The sequence below is a fragment of the Armigeres subalbatus genome, chromosome 1 (assembly GCF_024139115.2).
Source record: "Armigeres subalbatus isolate Guangzhou_Male chromosome 1, GZ_Asu_2, whole genome shotgun sequence".
Lineage (NCBI taxonomy): Eukaryota > Metazoa > Arthropoda > Insecta > Diptera > Culicidae > Armigeres > Armigeres subalbatus.
In genome coordinates, this window is record NC_085139.1 from 311,554,401 (window position 1) to 311,574,172 (window position 19,772).

Sequence of the window (19,772 nt, forward strand, 5' to 3'; positions counted from 1 at the left end):
ATTGCAAAAATTTATAACGGCGACACATATAACTTATATGGATATTTTTGGCAGTGTAAGTGTTAGGAAACTCATTTTACTCAAACTTGATTTATTGGTCCATAGTACGGATTCGAGCTAAAACAACCCACTTTTGAGTAGTTTTGGGTTTCTGTTTGCTGCATAATTGCTAATGATCTTTAGCGCTCCACCATTTGAATACTTGATGTCAGCTCTTAAAGTACTTCTATTACATCCAAAGTCATTATTGAAAATTTTCATAATTCTCAGTGATATATGGTAATTTGAAGCAACTAGAATAATAGTTTTTTTTGTATCCTTATTAGGGAGAATAATAGTTTCTTTCTCAGTTAAGTCGTTAAAAACAATTGAACTTTGCATAATTACTTTGCTAAAATAATAAAATAGAAGCTACTTGTAAATTAAATTACAGCACCATTCATACTTGTAAAAGAAACTACAAGCCAACGCTAATAATTTCTACTTGTTTTTTCTTTATGCAACAGTTACTTGTAAATTCCACTAATATTATTAGTGCGGTTTACTTGTAATATTAGTCTTGTAAATTCATACTTGTAGATTCATTATGCAACAGAGAAATACAAGTTACAAGCTACTCTACTAATATTATTAGTAAAATTTCGATTATGCTACAGGCCCCTGGTGGTTGTGAATCCCTCGCGTTGATAAAGTTTATAAACTTAATGACAAACGTCAGTACTTCAGGAATATTAATCGTTTTCACCTGGGTGGTGCGGATAGAATCGATTTGGTTGTCAAACTGAAGCCAAAATTTTCTATTGTGCCGGAGCCAAACATTGAAGATTGTGGTTATGTTCGTTTCTGCTCTAATATTGAGAAGTATTGTTATTATTTTGGGAAAAAATAAAAATAAACTTTGTTTGAGTTTTGTATTCTTTGTAACAAATATTCTCACATTATATTTCGAGTGGAAAATTAGTGGGAATGTAATTAAAAAGGACTCGTTACGAAATTTCACGAGATTCAGCAGCTGATTGGAGCATCAATGTATGTAAACAATCGTAAAGTCATGTAGAGTCTAGCGCATTTGTGCGCCCTCGTGCAGCGTGGAAAGAGAAATTCGAAGAGCGGGAAATGTTTGACAGCCAAGTAACTGCAAAATAATTTAGTTTATGGAAGTGATTTCAAAATATCCCTCTGCTCGCTTGAGCGCAGAAAAGCGGCTCTATCCGCAGCACCCAGGTTTTCACTCTTATGGGCCAAACCAGGCTATAGACATCCCTATCTAACTCCCTTAGCCTAAAAGTAGCCACCATGTCCCGGGCACAGTGTGCAGATAGACCGCTGTCAGTTGCATGAGATGTCAACAATCGTCAACAACATCAATGATTGTAGCTTGATAATTGAAAATATCCACAACAATAAAAGAGCATGATTTATTTTTAAATTCTGCTCAAGCTTTTCACGGTGAAATAAAAGACAAATTGTTGTTCTCCATGTAAGTAAAATCAAAATTGATCATGTAGATAAGTTTTGAATCAATTAAACTCATTAGTCATATTTAATGAATATTCCCGATTAAAGTTGCATATAGAAGAAAGCTGAATTTGGATGTTTTATGATGTTAAGCTTTTTAAGATTTGACGTACGTTGCTCGGCGTTGGTGTTGGTGTTGGCTACGCTGAACATGAGCTCTTAGCATAGGCCTGGGCCAAACACAATAGATACGTTTGCGTGCGTTTTGACAGTTTTCTGTCAAAACGCACGCAAACGTATCAATTGTGCTTGGCTCATAGAGCAATGCAAACTCTAACTTAACCTCACTTATTTTGACAGTTCACAGAGCTTGTTTACAAGGTGTTAGAAGAAAAATCGATGAAGGGAAAATTAAATTTCATATTTTTAGTTTAAAAGTGCTGTGATTCGAATATTTCAGTGATATTCTTTGCATTCAGCATGAAATCAATCGCAGAAGACATCTACATGCGAATAAAATGGCGAAACAATTTTATCGGGAGCTTCACCGGAGGCTAAGTCCTGGTGAAATAGCTCTGTGAACTGTCAATCTACGTCATCATGCACTGGTCAATTAGACTCTCATGGTGAATAATGCAATGTGTGGGGAAGTATAACCATACCGTGCGGGACCGAAATCCGTACAGCACCAAAATCCGTCCACCTCATGAGATATCAATAAATTAAAGGGGGTTAAAGGTAATTCATGTAGAAATAATTAACCTTATCCTGTTCAGATTCTTGGCAGTAAGCTTTTAGGGCATAGAATTGGAAAGAAGGCTTTGAAATTAAAACAGCAAAAATCAAAAACAAATCTCCACCCACCAAACGCGGAGTTTGTGCCGCCATTTTGTTTTCGGGTAGAGCATAATTTCACCAAAAGTAACTGTGTTTTAATTGCTAATTGTGAATCATTACATAATATAAGCGGAATACAAATCAAAAGATCGCTTCTCAAGGTGCGTATTGAACTATTTACAGCGGTAGTTTAGTCTATCAGACTGTTTCAATTTAAATATTTAGTCAAAAAAAATAGCTGTACGGATTTCGATCCTTTGATTCGAAATCCGTCCACGGTGGACGGATTTCGAGTCAGGAGTAGTTGATTTAATTCATTATTTTATCATGCTTTTCGTAGTTTTTAATGAGTAAATGTGAAACACTTCAAAAGTAGAAGCCTTCATGCTCCTGTGTCAATGATAAACGTTTTATTTACATTCGATTCTTATTTTCTAATGAGTTTTTCATATACTAAGGTGCTTAAGTGTACGGATTTCGATGCCCCACGGTACCACTTTGATTGTTTTTCCCTTCTTAGAAGTGTCACAATGCCATTGTTCTTTTCTGTCATTGCCAGTGCCGGCCCATCAGATGTAAGGCCACTTGTAGGTTTTTAGAGGAGTATACAAGCCCCTTCATACAGGTTTGAACAGTTCCTCTCAGGTCTCAGGTCAGGATTTCTCTGTAATTTAAAGATGACGATCCACTCCCTTTATGGAACATGTTTTCAACATCAGTATTGACATCGATTGCGGGAGAGTAGAATTTGAAGCAGGTGGCTTTTCCACGTAACGTAGTTTTCAAATTATTTGCAAACTAATGCTACTAATGCTAAATTATTTGCAAACTAATGCTTTGCCAGAATTTCACTAACAGCAAAACTGGCCCGTATTGCATTTTCCGGCTTCATGTTTGTCACAGTGAAGAGAGTTTGGTGTTTCAATAATCCACTGTTCCACCAATAATTTAAATCAATAATGGAAATTTACACACTTAGAATAAATTACCGACTTCGGTAAATTATTCACCGAATTCTCAACAGCTGAACGATCGGTAAACGTTTCGGTAAAATAAGATGTTACCGAAAAGTTTGTAATCTGTATCAGAGGCATCGTTTGTCAAATTTACCGAAAATTCGGTAACATTTACCGAAAAATAACCAAGATCTGTAATTTACTGGAATCGTCGAAAACATGGCAAATCACCGAAAATTTTGTAAATTTTACTGAAAATATTGTAATTCTGGGATTAATTGTTTTTAATAAAACGAGACAGTTTGTTTGATTTGTGCATAACATGATTTTTATTGATGCCATACATGCCAAATATGTGTTTTTATTGATCCAAAATCCAATTCGGACTTGCCACTAATACCTAAAGGACATAACACAAAACCATTTTCAAAACAAAAGTTCAGGTACCAGATGTAAATGCAGATTAAAATTCTTCTCTGTCATGCACGCTCATACACGCCAATGGGCTTGAACAGCTTAGCAAAGCAGATTTCGGGTGCCGGATGAACTTGAAGTCCGATGGTCGCCATTTTTTGTGGTTGGATGAAGAATATTCAGCAGCTTATCCCTTGGAAAAACGAATCAACACAGACGCTGTAGTACAGAAAAACCAATACTCAGTGTCAGAAACTCGTTTAGATAACGACAAAAAGATTATTAACTATGTTTACCTTGGCTCTTGAAATTATTTTTTCGCAGACGAAGCGGATCCTTACTGGAACGACAGGAGCTATGAATTGAAAAAAAAAACATGGCGGGATGACGTTTTGCTTTGTGATTATTGAATTCACCGATGTTTCAGCTGTTAATTTACCGAAGACGATAGTTTAAACAATTTTCATTCTTTGTTGGTAATAAAAGATTACCATTCTCGGTAACATCGTTTAAAATCCACGAAATTCGATAATGATTTTAGTGATCACCCGAGAAATTAGCGAAATGTTTATAATTTTCAGGATTACAAACGAATTCAGTAATTAGTTTTACCGAACTCATAGAATATATTTAAGTGTGTAAATTAAATGAGCACCTTATCTTTAAAGCTACCTTAACATTTGTTATGTTCCTTGTTCAAATATCGTATTTCGTAGGATGCTTGTTTTCGTAATGTCGTTTCAAATCGTATTCCTTCAACACAGCAATACTTTCCGAACAAATTCAGTAAACCGGCTTTCAACGTGAAATTTTGTTTCAAATACGAAGAAAAGAAACTATTGTAACACATAAAGTGAAGGGCTCGATTACCAGACTTATTTTTTTAAGCCAGTGAAATCCTAAGTATGTATTAATCTTATATATAAAAATGAAATGGTCTGTGTTCGTATCCGCATAACTCGAAAACGGCTGGATGGATTTTTTTCATTTCTTCTGCAGAAACATTCGTTATAGTTTCCGACGGGTTTATATGATATTTCCTAATGGGAAAATTACAAGTAAAGTTGAGCAAACCGTGAAAATAAAAATTATGATTCCTATGCGAACTTTGCATGGGCAGTTCGAAATGCACATTCTCGCTTACTAGGGTAAACTGACCAATAGTGGACCCCTAACCAATAGTGGACCCTCCAGCCATTTTTGCATTATTACTGCACAATGTCAACATTTCGCTATGAAATTCTATCGGGAGAACCTACCTTACAGTCCTATGATTTGATTACATGCGTTGGAAATGCTATGAAAAGTCAAATTAGATGATTTTTTACAATTCTATAAAAAATAAACACGAGAGTGTCCATTACAGGATTATTTTGGGGGTCCATAATAGGCAAGAAGAACGTCCCGAAACGGGACATGAAAATCAAATGAAGTGTCGACTATAGGGAAGCAATTTCCTATTATGGACCCCCAGGGGGTCTACTATAGGGCGAATTCAGTTAGACTTTAAAATGTTAATTTCAACGAATAACGTCGTGAATTCGGGTGTTTTATGTATGTATCGTGAAGAGGGGATGCAGAGCTTGTTGTTAGATATCAAGCAGATTTAATATTTTGAAAATTTCTAAGCCGTTTGACAGGAAGAGCAAAATTTCGCTACTAGGGGGTCCACTATAGGGCATTTTACCCTATGCAGGACAACGTCTGCCGGGTCGACTAGTAAATTATAAAAAAAGAAGCTCCTCGATGTGGCTCGAGCTTGTGGGCCGGTTATGGAGTATATTATACCACGGTGCGCGGGCCACAAAAAATGGAGTCGAGGGCCGCATCCGGCCCGCGGGCCGTACGTTGGGCAGCCCTGATCTAAACAGGTAACACTGAATCAACAATTTGACGCCACAATGCACGGTTCGAGGCCGCATCTCTCCATCCTCGAATACGCCCCACGCTCGCCAAGTCGTTTTGCACCTGGTCTGCCCATCTCGCTCGCTGCGCTCCACGCCGTCTCGTACCTGCCGGATCGGAAGCGAACACCATCTTTGCAGGGTTGCTGTCCGGCATTCTTGCAACATGTTCTGCCCATCGTACCCTTCCGGCTTTAGCTACCTTCTGGATACTGGGTTCGCCGTAGAGTTGGGCGAGCTCATGGTTCATTCTCCGCCGCCACACACCGTCTTCTTGCACACCGCCAAAGATGGTCCTAAGCTTCATCCAACACTTAGATATTGGAATAGCTGGCTCAGGACCAATAAAGTCTTGTCATGCTCCAGTACGAGCTAACTCATCCGCCAATTCGTTTCCAGCTATGGAAGAATGGCTAGGTACTTACATAAGGTGTAACGTATTAACTGAATTCAGTTCCTCAATTTGAGTTCGACATGCGATTACTAACTTCGACCTTGAGTTGGCCGAAGCGAGAGCCTTGATAGCTGCTTAGTTATCTGAAAAAAAGTATATTATGGGCAAAATGCGTTGCTGAAGTGCAGATTGCACTCCACACACCGGGAATCGAACCCAGCCACCCTCAGCATGGTCTTGCTTTGTAGCCGCCCGTCTTACCGCACGGCTAAGGAGGGCTCCTTAACTCCACACATAATGGTAAATATTTCCGCATGAAAGTAGTGTAGTGTCTACAGTGCAGTGGGGCTGTTCCAATCTTAGCTCACGCGAGTAGACACCTGCACCCGCTCTCACGGTGTTTCTATGGGGAAAATTTATTTTTCAAAAATCAGTATCTCTGAAACACCCACCACGTGAAAGTATATGCTCTCTTTTTTCATATAGTGGGTAAACTAAAATGTTCTATCGGTGGATCTAGAACAATTTTTATTTTTTTTCACTATTTTTGGTGCAAACTCTATAAAAATCTCAAATGATAGCCGATTAGACCCCCCACCAAATTGTATGGAAAAATGACCCCCGATAGAACATTTTAAAAATGCACCTACGTGAAAGAGGAAAACCTATACTTTCGTGTAGTGAGTGTTTTAGAGATACTGATTTTTTGAAAATAAGCCTCTTCGGACAAACACACCGTGGCTCTATCTTCAAAGAGGGAGTCGTCAGTGTATCAAACAATGCTGTCCGACATACTTCTCTCCAAATAGCCAGATATCCACTCATCCCGCGAGGGAAATTGTGTTGAAAATGTCTTATAAGGAAAACTACTAGCGAGTGTGAGATCACTTGGAGCGAGGACAGTTCTGTCCCAATCAACCATCAGCTGTAACAACGAAGTGTGAAAGCGAGAACCCATAAACGGTAAGTATAAGAAAGTGCTTCTTGTTTGAGATGTATGAGATGTATGGGCCACGTCGAAGAGAACATCGAGGGCACCCGTTACGGAGTAGTTCCCTTAATTATATTCAGAAGATATCTTAAACCACTTCACTGAAGTTATTTCTGAACAAAATTCTCAAGGAAAGGATTAAGGTTCATTAACGGATCAAAAAAATCAGGTGTTTACTTCATCCTGTTATAATAACCCAAGAACTTTACATGCGCCTTCAGTAATTTCTAATTCACATGAGAAATTTATGGTTATTTCTATTCAGTAGAGTCCATAATTCATAATATATTGGTATTCGTATCCACACTTTTGTAGAACATTTTAAATGTGACGGAATATTCAAATAAGCTTTTCAGCTTGCATTCCCTATCCACGGATGATGGGATCAACGTTGATGATTCAAGTGTCTGCATATTGTTAAAATTGTGAAATAATGTGTGTTACGGTGGATAATGCAGGGGGAGAAGGTGGAGCACTGAATCCCTACCCCAACATGTGCGACATCTGGATTTGGTTCTAAACTGTAAACAACAGTGTTAATTCTCTACCACCTTTTTGTTATGGCGAGGCAATTTTTATGCACACTTTTGATTTCGATATTTTATCAAACTTAAACACTCAATCATGCAGCAATATAACGATGCGGTGTGCTTCAGATACCTGCTTGATTATAGGGACTCGAAAAAGAATTTATTTGCAGTAACTAACCGAATATAAAAATGTTCACATTAACGATTGCGCCCTAACACCGGTTCTAAGCTTCGATGCAGAGTACACGAGCTTTGTTCGCCAGTGACAGGCGTATGAGGCCCTTGGGATAATGCCGAACCCATCCAGGCGGTGTAAAGGGATGGATTTTTGGCAACACTGTCACCGCGGTGATTATATAGTGTATGAACTTATGAGACGGAAACAATAATCAGATTTGTTTTGATTGAAAGAGACGAAAATTAACACGATATTGAAATTATACGGTTTAGGAAGTGTGAAGTAGTTTATTGATTTAAATTGGATTTGTATCCCATTATCCGTGAGTATTGAAATTCGATTATAGTGATATGTGCTAAATTTGGAAATTTATGTAGGGCTACGATTTGTATAATTGCGCTCACGGCGAGGCATTGGAATAACATATTGGTAGTAATAGGGTGACCAATGTGAGTAGATTTAAAGTTCTTTTTCTTGAATTATGCTAATAAAAATATATGTTTAGCTTTTAGCATATCTCCACCAGAAAGCACAGGTGTGTGAGGCTCAAAAGACCCCGAAAATCTATCCAACAAATCTAAAAGATTGTGATTCAATGCTAAATATGCCTATGAGTACTCGCAGTGCGAAGATCGCAGAGACTGGCAGTGAATCTCACTGCCAATTATGTACGGAAAAGGACACGGAAAGGATGGTTAGCTGCGGCGGCTGCAAAACGTGGTGGCATTTTGAGTGCGTTGGTGTCAACGACAGCATTGCGGAGTCGGACAGAACTTTCACTTGTCCGAATTGCCAGCAGCCTTCGCCGTATAAATCGGTTGGTTCATCCGGCAGGACCAGTTCCAGTGCTCGAGCGAAGAGAGCACAACTACAGTTAGACAAGCTGGAGGCGCAGAACGCTCTAGCTCTGAAGCATTTGGAATTAGAAAACAAGAGGCTGCAGCTGGAAGAAGAAATGCTTGAGAAGTCGTTTCAGTTGCGGAAAGAGATGGTGTCGGACGATGGAAGCGATACACGGAGCGAGCTCTCGGAGCGCAACTCTCGCAGGAAAGTGGAGGATTGGCAGAAGAAGTAGAATGATGTTCTAAGCTCGACGATCGGTGTGACTACACCGAACAAAACGGATACCGGCATTCCGATTAAAACCACGACGACGTCCAGAATAGAAGAAAGTCAGGGCGGCGAGTTGCAGCCGACTGGAGTAATTTTGGACAGGGCGTTAGCACTATCTTGAAGATAGTGCTAGGGCAGTTCCGTTAGGAGGTATGATAGGGAGAACGTCAGAGGTCGTTATACATACAGGCGCCATTAGAAAGTCAATATTGCCCGTTGCTCCCCCTGTGTCTTCCTCACCTATTGTGAGCGGGAACAAAAGATACTCTCTTGAATTCGTTTCTCCACCTCCCCTTCTTGATAGTTCTCTGAATAATCTCAATAACAATGACATTACGAACTCCTCGCCTATCTCCAGTCAAATTATCAGTGGACTTACGATGTCGAACCATGCGCGAAACGATTTAATCGCGATTGATAGTGCAAATTAGAAATACTACAATAAGAGATCGGCGAAGACGCCATCTTGTTTCCAATCGAACCGTCAAAAGCGGTTCCAATTCGACTAGTTTACATTTTGCATCCATAATAAGCAAGCAAACAGTTCAAGTGATGCCAGTATTGTTTTCCTGCCGTCGGCGATTCTTCATTCGGAGCGATACCATGAGGAGAGGATGTCAACCAAAGCAAGACAACCAATGCTGGATCCAAATGTGGGCCCTGCATCGAGCGGCATACCGAATGGCTGGGGTCCAAGTCCACAACAAATTGCAGCCAGGCAGGTAATATCCAAGGATCTGCTGACATTCACTGGAAACCCGGGTGTGGGTACTCAGACGCGGAGAATCAGGCTAGGTTGCAAAGGGGATTGAAAAAAAAAATGATATTGAGGCGGTGTGGAGTCGTTTACTGCTCCCGTCCTCGGTGCCCAGTGTTATTGCTACACTAGAACTCTTTACGGTAGACCAGAGCTACTAATTATAACCGCTGCTGCAGAAAGTACGTGGAACTACGGCTCCGAAGCAGGATCGGTTGGAGACTTTGATTGGATATGGGATGGCGGTGCAAAGCCTCAGCGATCACCTAGTGGCAGGAGGGCACCAAGCCCACTTCGATAACCCGATGCTGCTGTTCGAGTTAGTGGACAAGCTACCTACTAGCATGAAGCTAGTGTTACGTTAAGTTTATTTGATGCTGCCCTAAGGAAGTAAAACATCCCAATTAAACAACTCGTAAAGCTACATGCACCATCGAATACAAAAAGCAACAAGCTGTTCGCAAATCTGGGATCACCCTAAGCGTCAACTGCCAATTTAAAAGATCGCAGCCGCAAGCAACGATTACTTCTGTCATTCCGATTCGCCGCCATATGGGTAAAACGAGAATTAGTTACAGCGTTTCTCACATCCGTTCGCCGTCCGCACTTGCACCACTGTTCGTGTTGCTTCGCGGGTGAAAAAAGGTGCCACCGGTGCTGCTGCAGTGACGGAAAAATCTCACCGCAAAATCGTGGTCGCCATACAGTCGGAAATTTGTAAGCCGCGTAGTGATAGTGGAACTTCACCAAAAGATTGCCTTCGTAGTGGCATCGTAGCGACGGACAAAAGCGCAAAATCTTAGAACCCCGCGTCGGGACACTGACGGGTTGTTCGTGGAGCCACGTATTAGTCAAAAACGGGCCCGTTGGAGGAATAAAACCCGGTAAGACAAACAAAAGAAAATCTCACGAAAAGTGTTTAACTTTCTTCGCTACACACAAACAGATATTCGTCTCGTGTCGGGAGATTGCAGTTCGAGAATTTCGGGAAAGTACTTGCAAAAGCACAATTCGCAAGGAAACACGCCGGAGGAGCGTGGGAATTGCCGACTGAAAGCAAACATTCCGGTAAGAATGAAGGAATAATCCGAATGTGGCCTTCAATTAATTCGATTCTTCTCCACAAAACAGCAGTGCGATCCTGGGAGTCAACGAATCCAACGGAATCAGTTGACTCGGTCGAGACGATACCGGATTGGTGCGGAAAATCACGAAGAAAGCCTTCACTAGAAGTAAGTGTGATCTGGTTGCAAAATAGATAAGGAATCTAAAGAAATTCTTCGAATCACAGGGCTTTTTTTTATGGACTGCTGATCACGATTGAGCAGATATTCTCTTCGGGTTGATTGCTGCCGGACGGAGGGGTCGGACGGATCTGCCGGACGGAGGGGTCAAGTCCCGGGAGGCGAACTCGTGCAACAACCGAGAATTCCGCAGCGAGCAACTGCAACACTGGGCTTCGCAAGGTTCAGCAGTGTTCGGGGCAACGATAGCCGCATCACTCAATCGGAGACGGGATAATTGTTGCGACCAGGCGGCTGGTGACAAGCTATTGCGTGACGAACTCGCCAATCGGCAAGAGCAGTAAAATTGAACGTCGGTAAGCTCGGATAGTTCAGCCCAGGATGGTGCGAAATCCGGGCACGAATAACCACAGCATGATGAGGGTGGCGCGGATGTGTGCCTCTGTAGCGTGAGTAAAAACCATGGTTTAGCTAGGGCTGAGAATCCAGCTTTTCGCGCACGGTAATGGCGGCTCTGTTGATTTAAAAGTGTATCCGTCCCTGTACTTCTTTGATATCTGGCTTGGGTTTGACATTTCGACTACCCTCTCCCCTCATCATGGAACAGGAGGAAAACGGAATGTCAAACCCAAGCCAGATGTCAAAGAAGTCCAGGGACGGATACACTTTTAAACTCACAGAGCCGCCATTACCGTGCGCGAAAAGCTGGATAGGAGTTAGGGCAATGATTTTTTCCTAAGAAAGGGCATGCTAGCTCAATAAATGTGTGTATCATGTATATGTTTCGTTGTTGAGCTTATTTTGTGGCGTTCGATGTTAGTTAGCCGAGCCGACCAATGCTTTTGATCCCAGCAGAGGTCATTTCACAACACTAGACTGGTCACTGTATAAACAACGATGTACGGTCGTGAATATACTGTCATTCTCGCAATACATGGCAACGTTGATGAGAGCAGCGACGGACGTAACTCTACACTGCGAACCGAAGCAGTCACAACAGTTGCAGCAACGCAGAGAGAAGGGTAACAAAGATAGGAATTTTTGTGGCGTGCATTCCACTGAAGAGGCAACTAAAGTGCCGCGGGAAGAAGATGCCTTCAATTCTTGTAACAAGTTTCTCTAAGAGTTCATGCATAAATTCCGACAACATTTCTAGTGGAAAATAATTTACTTAGAACGTACTGGAATTTCGACCAAAATCTTCGAGAACATCTGCGAAAACTTCTCCGAGAATTCCAGCAGAAATTTAATATTCGTGAGCAAATCCATACCCAATATCACTGCGATTAATCCTCTGGGAATTCCCACGAAAATTTTCTTTGATTTTCTTTGAAATCCAACTGATCTTGGATCTGCTGCAGAAGTCGCTTCATAGTATACAAAAGCTTCCCTGGGAAATTATGAATTCCTGTGAAAATCGCTTAAGAAATTATTGCAGAAATTGAAGAAATTACATGGATATTCCTTCAAAAATTTCTTTATAATTTTTAGGATTTTAAATGCTGCAAAAATCCTCTTAAGGCTGTGCAAATTTATTTACAAGGAACTTATACAAGTATCCTCTGAGTCCTTGTGAAATTTTTTTTAGGGGGTTTCTTCGTTTTCTGTTGATAATCCTGTAAAAATACCATCGGAGTAATACAAAATATCGCAACAAATCTACAGAAATAACTTTTGAGAATCTGTTGGAGTAAATCGGCAACAAAGTATGCTGATGACCTCCTTGGAGACCGAAGGCCTCCATAGCAACATAAGTTTTATTGAATAAACAATTGTAGCAAACCATTCATTCCTGTTCAAGCTCTCCACCGAACAAGTTGAATAAATAGTTTTCTGCTGTTAAACTGCTGTTCTATTTTATTCCGACCATCAAGAGGTTATGGGCGACTCACGCAAGGATTCGGTCCACGGGATTCCGTTGTTCTCGGGCACCGGCTTTGACAATTGGCGTTTTCGAGTGGAGAAGTATTTGAAGTCCGTGAAGCTATTGGATGTCATCAAGAAGGATCCTGCAGCGGAACCGGCCGAGCTTGCGAAGTTCCAGGAAGAAGACGGTAAAGCGGCGTACCTGCTGATCTCATTTATCCATGACGATCTGCTGGATCTTGTCCGGGACAAGGAGACAGCAAAGGAAGTTTGGAGCAGCCTTGAAGCCGTCTACGCCAAGAAGTCCGCCTCGTCGCAGACATTCGTCAGAAAGCAACTTGCGAAGCTGCGAATGGCTGAGGGTTCATCCGTGAAAGATCACCTGAAGACATTCGAAGAGCTGATCCGACAACTGAAGCTGGCCGGGGCGAAGCTTGAAGAAAACGATGTTGTGTCCCAGCTGTTTGCCACCTTTCCCGAATCGTTCGATCCGTTGGTTACTGCGTTGGAAAATCTTGGTGAGGATAATTTGAAGCTGGATGTTGTTCGCGAGCGCCTTCTTGCCGATGAACTCAAGAAAACCGACCGGGTAGTCAACTCTCAAGAGAAACCATCAGCATTCCAAGGATCGAAGCAGAAACCTGGTAAGTTTATCGGAAAGTGCAACCGCTGTCAGAAGAAGGGACACAAGGCCAAGGACTGTCGCGTGAAGTTGAAGACGGATGTGCATGCTGAAGCTAACGCTGCTTCCGGAGGTATGGCGGTGGTTTTCATGATCGGAAAGTGCGTTCGCACACAGGACGATGGTGTGGTGTCCTTCAAGCTGGATTGTGGAGCCATCGACTATCTTGTGAACGTGAACCACTGTTTCGCCGATCTCATGAGGCTGAAGCAACCCGTCATAATCAACGTGGCGAAAGATGACCAATCTCTGGTTTCCTGGCACCGAGGCACGATTAAGGGCGTCAACAAAGAAGGCAATCAAATCAGCCTGAAGGATGTCCTCTACGTACCAGATCTCCGAGCGAATTTGCTGTCTGTGAAGAAGATGGCAAAAGCGGACCTGAATGTCACGTTTTCGAAGACGGAAGCAATCTTGAAGCACGAAGGAGAGCTGATTGCAAGATGTCCCATGCGGGGCGATTTTTACGAGCTCGATCTGTTTGTCGATACTGTGGCGGCCAACATGTGTGGAGCTGCGAACGGTAACCTGTGGCACCGTCGACTTGGCCATTTGGGAGAAAGGAACATGCAAGCACTCGTTAAGCACGGAATGGTAACAGGTATTCCCGAGGAGCCAGGTAAATTGGATTTCTGTGATGTTTGTGTTCTCGGAAAGCAGTGCCGAGAACCATTCACGGGTACTAGAGCTCGTGCTGCAAGACCTCTAGAGCGAGTGCACTCCGATGTATGCGGTCCCATCACACCAGCGGCTTGGGATGGTTCTCGGTACTTCGTCACCTTTATTGATGATTACACGCACTTCGCAGTAGCTTATCCCATCAAGAAGAAGTTCGAGGTGTTCCAAAAATTCAAGGAATACGAGGCCATGGCTAGTGCTGCTCTGGAGCACTCGATTTCGAAGCTGACTGTCGATCAAGGGAGTGAGTACTGCTCCAAAGATCAGCGTGCGTTCTACGTTTCCAAGGGGATCCAGATCGAGCCAACCACAACCTACACACCACAGCAAAATGGGGTGTCCGAACGGTTCAATCGGACAATCGTCGAAAAGGTGCGTGCGATGCTTATTGAAGCCCAAGTTCCGAAGACTCTATGGAATGAAGCGGTCCTAGCGGCGGTGTACCTGACGAATAGAAGTCCAACCAATGCGATATCTGGCTGGAAGACTCCTGCCGAAATGTGGACTGGTCACAAACCGGATCTGAAGAAATTTCGTGTCTTCGGATGCAAAGCATTTGCTTGGCTGTCAGCGACACAGAGGAGAAAACTTGAGCCAAAAAGCAAGCCTGCTGTGATGATCGGCTACGCGCCGAAAGCATACCGCCTGTGGGATAAAGAGAAGAGACAGTTATTCCTTGCCAGAGATGTGAAGTTTGATGAGAGCAGTTTTCCATTTGCCACCGAGATCCGTGATGAAGCTCTATTGGTTGTTGTTCCGTACGAGTTCGAGGATCAAGACAAGGAAGACGTGCACCACCCGGTGCGGTCTGTTCAAACCAATCAGCCACTCGTGGCTCAACAAGATGACATTCTGACTGACGATGATGACGACGAGAGTGAAAACGAAGTTGACGAAACCGGAGCGCTCCCTTCGCAACTAGACCGTGGTTCAAACCTCGAAATGGTAACCCCGAGGCGCAGCGAACGGGAGCGCAGACTCCCCGGTAAGTTGAAAGAATTTCTGGTTGGGAAACTTTTCACTGCCGCGCAGTTTCCTTCTACAGATGCTGTACAGAACGTTCCCAATGCGCCATTCGACGGCTCCGATGCACGAGATGAGGCTGAGCGTTTGATCTTCGATGTTTCTGAGGCGTACAAGGAAATCGCTGGACGAGCTGACGAAACCCTTTGGCAGCAAGCAATCGGTGAAGAATTGCAGTCGTTGGCGGACAACCATGTTTGGCGATTGGTGAGATGTCCAGCTGGCGTGGTTCCGCTTAAATCGAAATGGGTCTTCAGAGTCAAGCCAGACGACGAGGCGAACCAGTTCGTTACAAGGCACGCCTGGTGGCGAAAGGATTCCTGCAGAAGGCCGACATCGACTACAACGAAACGTATTCCCCCGTAGCGAAGTTGACCACATTCCAAACCGTTCTTGCTGTACCAGTCCACCGAAGGATGCACGTTCACCAACTCGATGTGAAGATGCAAGCTGGAACGTTCACTCTACGGACTGAAGCAAAGCCCACGCTGTTGGAACAGCAAGCTGAACGACCTCCTACTGGATTTCGGCTTTACTCGTTCGCGACACGACTACTGTCTGTATACCATCGACGATCGAGGGAGGGTATTCATCATCATCTATGTGGACGATTTGCTGATCGCATCCGATCGGCTAAACCTGGTGCAGGAAATCAAGCGTGCACTGTTCAAGAGACTTCAGATGACGGACTGCGGCGGTATAAACCACTTCCTCGGAATCAAGATCCGATACGATAGCGCCACCGGTAAGATGTCCCTGATGCAAGAAGCTGCTGTGGACAGTGTTCTAGCAAAGTTCGGAATGCAAGAGTGCAATCCCGTCAAGACTCCAATGGAGAAGGGCTGTCTCCTACCGGCGCGATCTGTGAATCCTGTGTCGCATCCGTACCGTGAGTTGCTGGGCAGCCTTATGTACACAATGTTGTGTGTCCGACCCGACATATGCTATGCGGGCGCTTCTAAAATCAACCTGGTGAAACTCACTGGCAAGCGCTGAAGAGAGTAGTTCGGTACATGAAGGGTACGAAGAACCTCAAACTTCAGTACAAGCAGCACAACGACGCTGAGGCACTAGTCGGATACGCAGACGCCGACTGGGCGTCGGACACTGAAGATAGAAAATCTGTTGGCGGCTACATTTTCAAGGTTTATGGTAACACCGTGTCTTGGGCTAGCCGCAAGCAACAAACCGTTGCGCTATCGTCGTGCGAAGCAGAGTATGCAGCCTTGAGTGCCGTGGCTTCCGAAGGGCTGTGGCTGCACGGAATCCTCCAGGACCTCAAACAAGTCCAACCGAATATGGCGTTCAAAATTTTTGAAGACAACCGCGGCTGCATTTTGATGGCCGCCAATACGTAGAACAAGCGTGTTAAGCACATTGATGTGAAGCACCACTTTCTTCGCGACCATGTAGCACAAGGACGACTTACAATTGAAGCAATTGGTACAGCGAATCAGATAGCGGACACGTTCACCAAACCCCTGGAACCTGGACGTTTCCGCGAACTAAGGACCCTCCTAGGACTTACCGATTCAGGGGGGGGGGGGTGTTGGAGTAAATCGGCAACAAAGTATGCTGATGACCTCCTTGGAGACCGAAGGCCTCCATAGCAACATAAGTTTTATTGAATAAACAATTGTAGCAAATCATTCATCCTGTTCAAGGTCAAGCTCTCCACCGAACAAGTTGAATAAATAGTTTTCTGCTGTTCTATTTTATTCCGACCATCAAGAGAATCATCTACTAATTTTTGAACAACTATCTGCGGAAGCACTTATTAAAATGAGGCATCTGCATCAAACCAAAGATCATTTTTGTGTAGTAATTCGTTCTAGATAAATGTTCCAACACTATAAAAGAATTCCTGACCAAAAAACTTTTGAAAAATGATATGATGTATCATGCTGAGTGGTTCATCGTAAAAGAAATAACCAATCAGAAACTGATAAATGTCCCGGAATTACAAATAAATGGACAAGGTGAAAATGGGTGTTTATGTTCGTTAATAAACATATGTTTTGTGATGTTTCAGAATAGATTTAAAATGGCAACAAGTTGCGTCGCTCTACGCATAACGTTTGTTCAAAGAATGCTTAAGAGTATGATACATGCTATTTAATAAGCAGTTGGACATATCCGAAAAATAATGATAATACCCTTCAAACATAAGTTTTGTTCTAAACAACATTTTTGATAATAAAAAAAAGCCCACCAAGAAAGCCATAAAACAATTTTCAAATAAACGGCCTTAGATGTAGCATTTTATTTATGAAATTTTCACCTAAAACTAAATCCGCGCCAAATTCGCACAATACTGTATGGAAATTGTTATGGAAATCCGCGCCAAATCGGCGAAAATCGCAAAATCCGTGTAATCTTCTTTCAAATCACGCATTTGACCGGATTAAGGCAAAAAGCAGATGATGCATTCTGTTGGAAAATGTATTCACCAGGAATATTTCTTCCTGTAAAGTACACATTCTCAAACAAATTTAATGACTCTTGCGTTTGGCGTTTTAATGTAGATTCTATTTTTGTCTCCAGGAACTCACTTATACCAGTTAGATAGAATCGATTTTTTCACCTGGAAGGGGCAATAAAACGTAAATATGGCTCTATGGATGGGGATGAGTCTTGTGACTTAGGACCCTATTCACATATCGGAACTGATTTGCGATTAGGGCGTGACTTATTTTGTAAACAAACATTGGAAGGCAAATTCCTGTTAAACAAGCATTTCCAGATAAAACAATGGTAGATATGTATCCGACAGAATAATGTTTCCGCTATCTGAGAGAAACGGTTACATTTTACGGAATCCATAAAACAATGTTTGCTTACAAAATTTAAAAACTTGCTTGAGTTGAGCTACAAAAACATCTTAGTAAACTTCAAAATATGTAAAAACAATGCTGGTAAAGACAAAAGATAAGTTCAATCGTAAAATCTGTAAAAATAGGAATTTGATTGATAAAGTTTATATTCGTCAAAGGTGAAAAAAAAAAACACATTGATAAAGTCATGGTCGAGACATTCTGCAATAAAGCACATCAATTATCCAAATTGAAAGATGAAATCATAAACCGTGCTCAAAATCAAACGTCATCTAACCCAAGTTGCCTCAAAGATCGATTAGTCATTTTCCAAACAAATAACCGAATGGACAAAGTCAAGTATCAAGTCAATGTTAGAAACAAACAAAAAACATAATTTCAACTTACATCGTTTGATATAGGTTTCAATATTTTTGATGATCTTCACATTGTCGTGGTCACAATCCGAAACCAGCGCCGTCACGGTATCCAGTAAGCAATCCAGATTGGCAATGTAACTCGGGTCACGTATCTTCTCTTCCAGCGCCATCAGCCTGTAAATTGAGGACAGTGAGCAACTGCAATCAAGTGTTTCGTCGCGAAGATAATGGTGTACCTTTTGCGGCGATCCTCATCTATTAAATTGGCCATTCTCAATTCGGGTTCACGGATATCTTACTCCAAATGCGACGAATGCTTCTTCTTCCTTCCTTCCTATCTACGTAGCTAAACGGTGCAATGTTTTGACTTGCCACTTGCCCAACCCAACCCGAAGAACTTGGCTTTGCCCCCGAATCTGCAAGCAGCGACTGCCAGCAGCCAGCCGGGGACCCTCAGACATAAGATCCGATAGGCAGTATCCCCGATTCCACAACTCCCTTCTTTTGGCCCTGGCCCGAACACTCTTTTGCCACTAGAAGACCACTTCACGGCACCTACGGACACGACGTCTTTTTCTGCAGACTCTGGCTTCTCCTCCTTTTCCTTTGAAACACGAATCTTCTTCCACCACTTCCAACTTCCACTGCTGTTGTTGTTGTTGCTATTGCTGGCGCTCCAACAACAAAAGAATTCACCATCGAACAAAAAATAATCCCACTTTTCCGTTCCGAATCGCGCGACTACGGACGGAAATTTCGCACTCCCGTTTCCGACGGCACCTGCACTACATAGCGGACCACCGAACTGGCCATGAAATGTCCGAAAATAAGGCAAATTACGCGATTTTCCGACGGACAGACAACCAACTTTGCTCGTTCCTCTTGACAGACACTACACACAAAAAAAAACGTCATGCCATGGCACACTGACAACGAGCGAAAAGTATCATCATCATTGTCATCATTCCATCATCGTCTCATGTGTACCCGTTCACTCCTACGGAGCTGAGCCATACCTCGCACAAGGGTAAGCGGGACAGATTCAAACGGCGGCAGCGGCCGAAAAAGATGCAATTTTGACAGCTCATACGCGGCCGCCCATGTATCGCCATTTCACCGGCGGCTATTTTTACAAGTGCACAATGGGATCGTAAAAGAATTGCTACTGGTTAAAAGAAAGCGAGTATCGTAACTACAAAATTTTAGATTTGTCCAAACACTTTTTTAGTCAAACAATACATTGTATGGTAAATATATTGTAGACATAACCGATCAAAATTCTAAAAAAAAAAACAATTGGCGCTTTGATGTTTCATGAAGAACAAGAAGCAGAAAGATGATAATCATAAAAATCTCCACGGGAAAGCATACGAAGAAAATTTTACATCTTCTTAAAAATTCTAAAAGCAATTTACCTAATTAAAAACAGTAAGCAGTATGGGGTTGGACTTTTCTTCTATACTGTATAATAAACACAATATTTTCTATTCGAAAATTTATTTAGTGATATTAAATACACTTAATACACAGTAAAAATTCCAACCCCGTACTGAT

At 42.4% G+C, this 19,772-nt stretch overlaps 1 protein-coding gene across 1 annotated transcript in view; it reads right to left on the minus strand.

Moving 5' to 3' along the window:
- The window catches only part of LOC134207924 (rho-associated protein kinase 1), a 32,258-nt gene extending 13,133 nt beyond the window's left edge, over positions 1-19,125 (minus strand). Inside the window, exons 1-2 of the mRNA XM_062683998.1 lie at positions 18,455-19,125; positions 18,247-18,392 (exon numbers count right to left, since the gene is read on the minus strand). Coding sequence (XP_062539982.1) covers positions 18,247-18,392; positions 18,455-18,489 — 181 coding nt within the window. The 5' untranslated portion in view covers positions 18,490-19,125. The remainder of the gene's footprint in view (positions 1-18,246; positions 18,393-18,454) is intronic.
- Between the last annotated feature and the right edge of the window lie 647 nt (positions 19,126-19,772).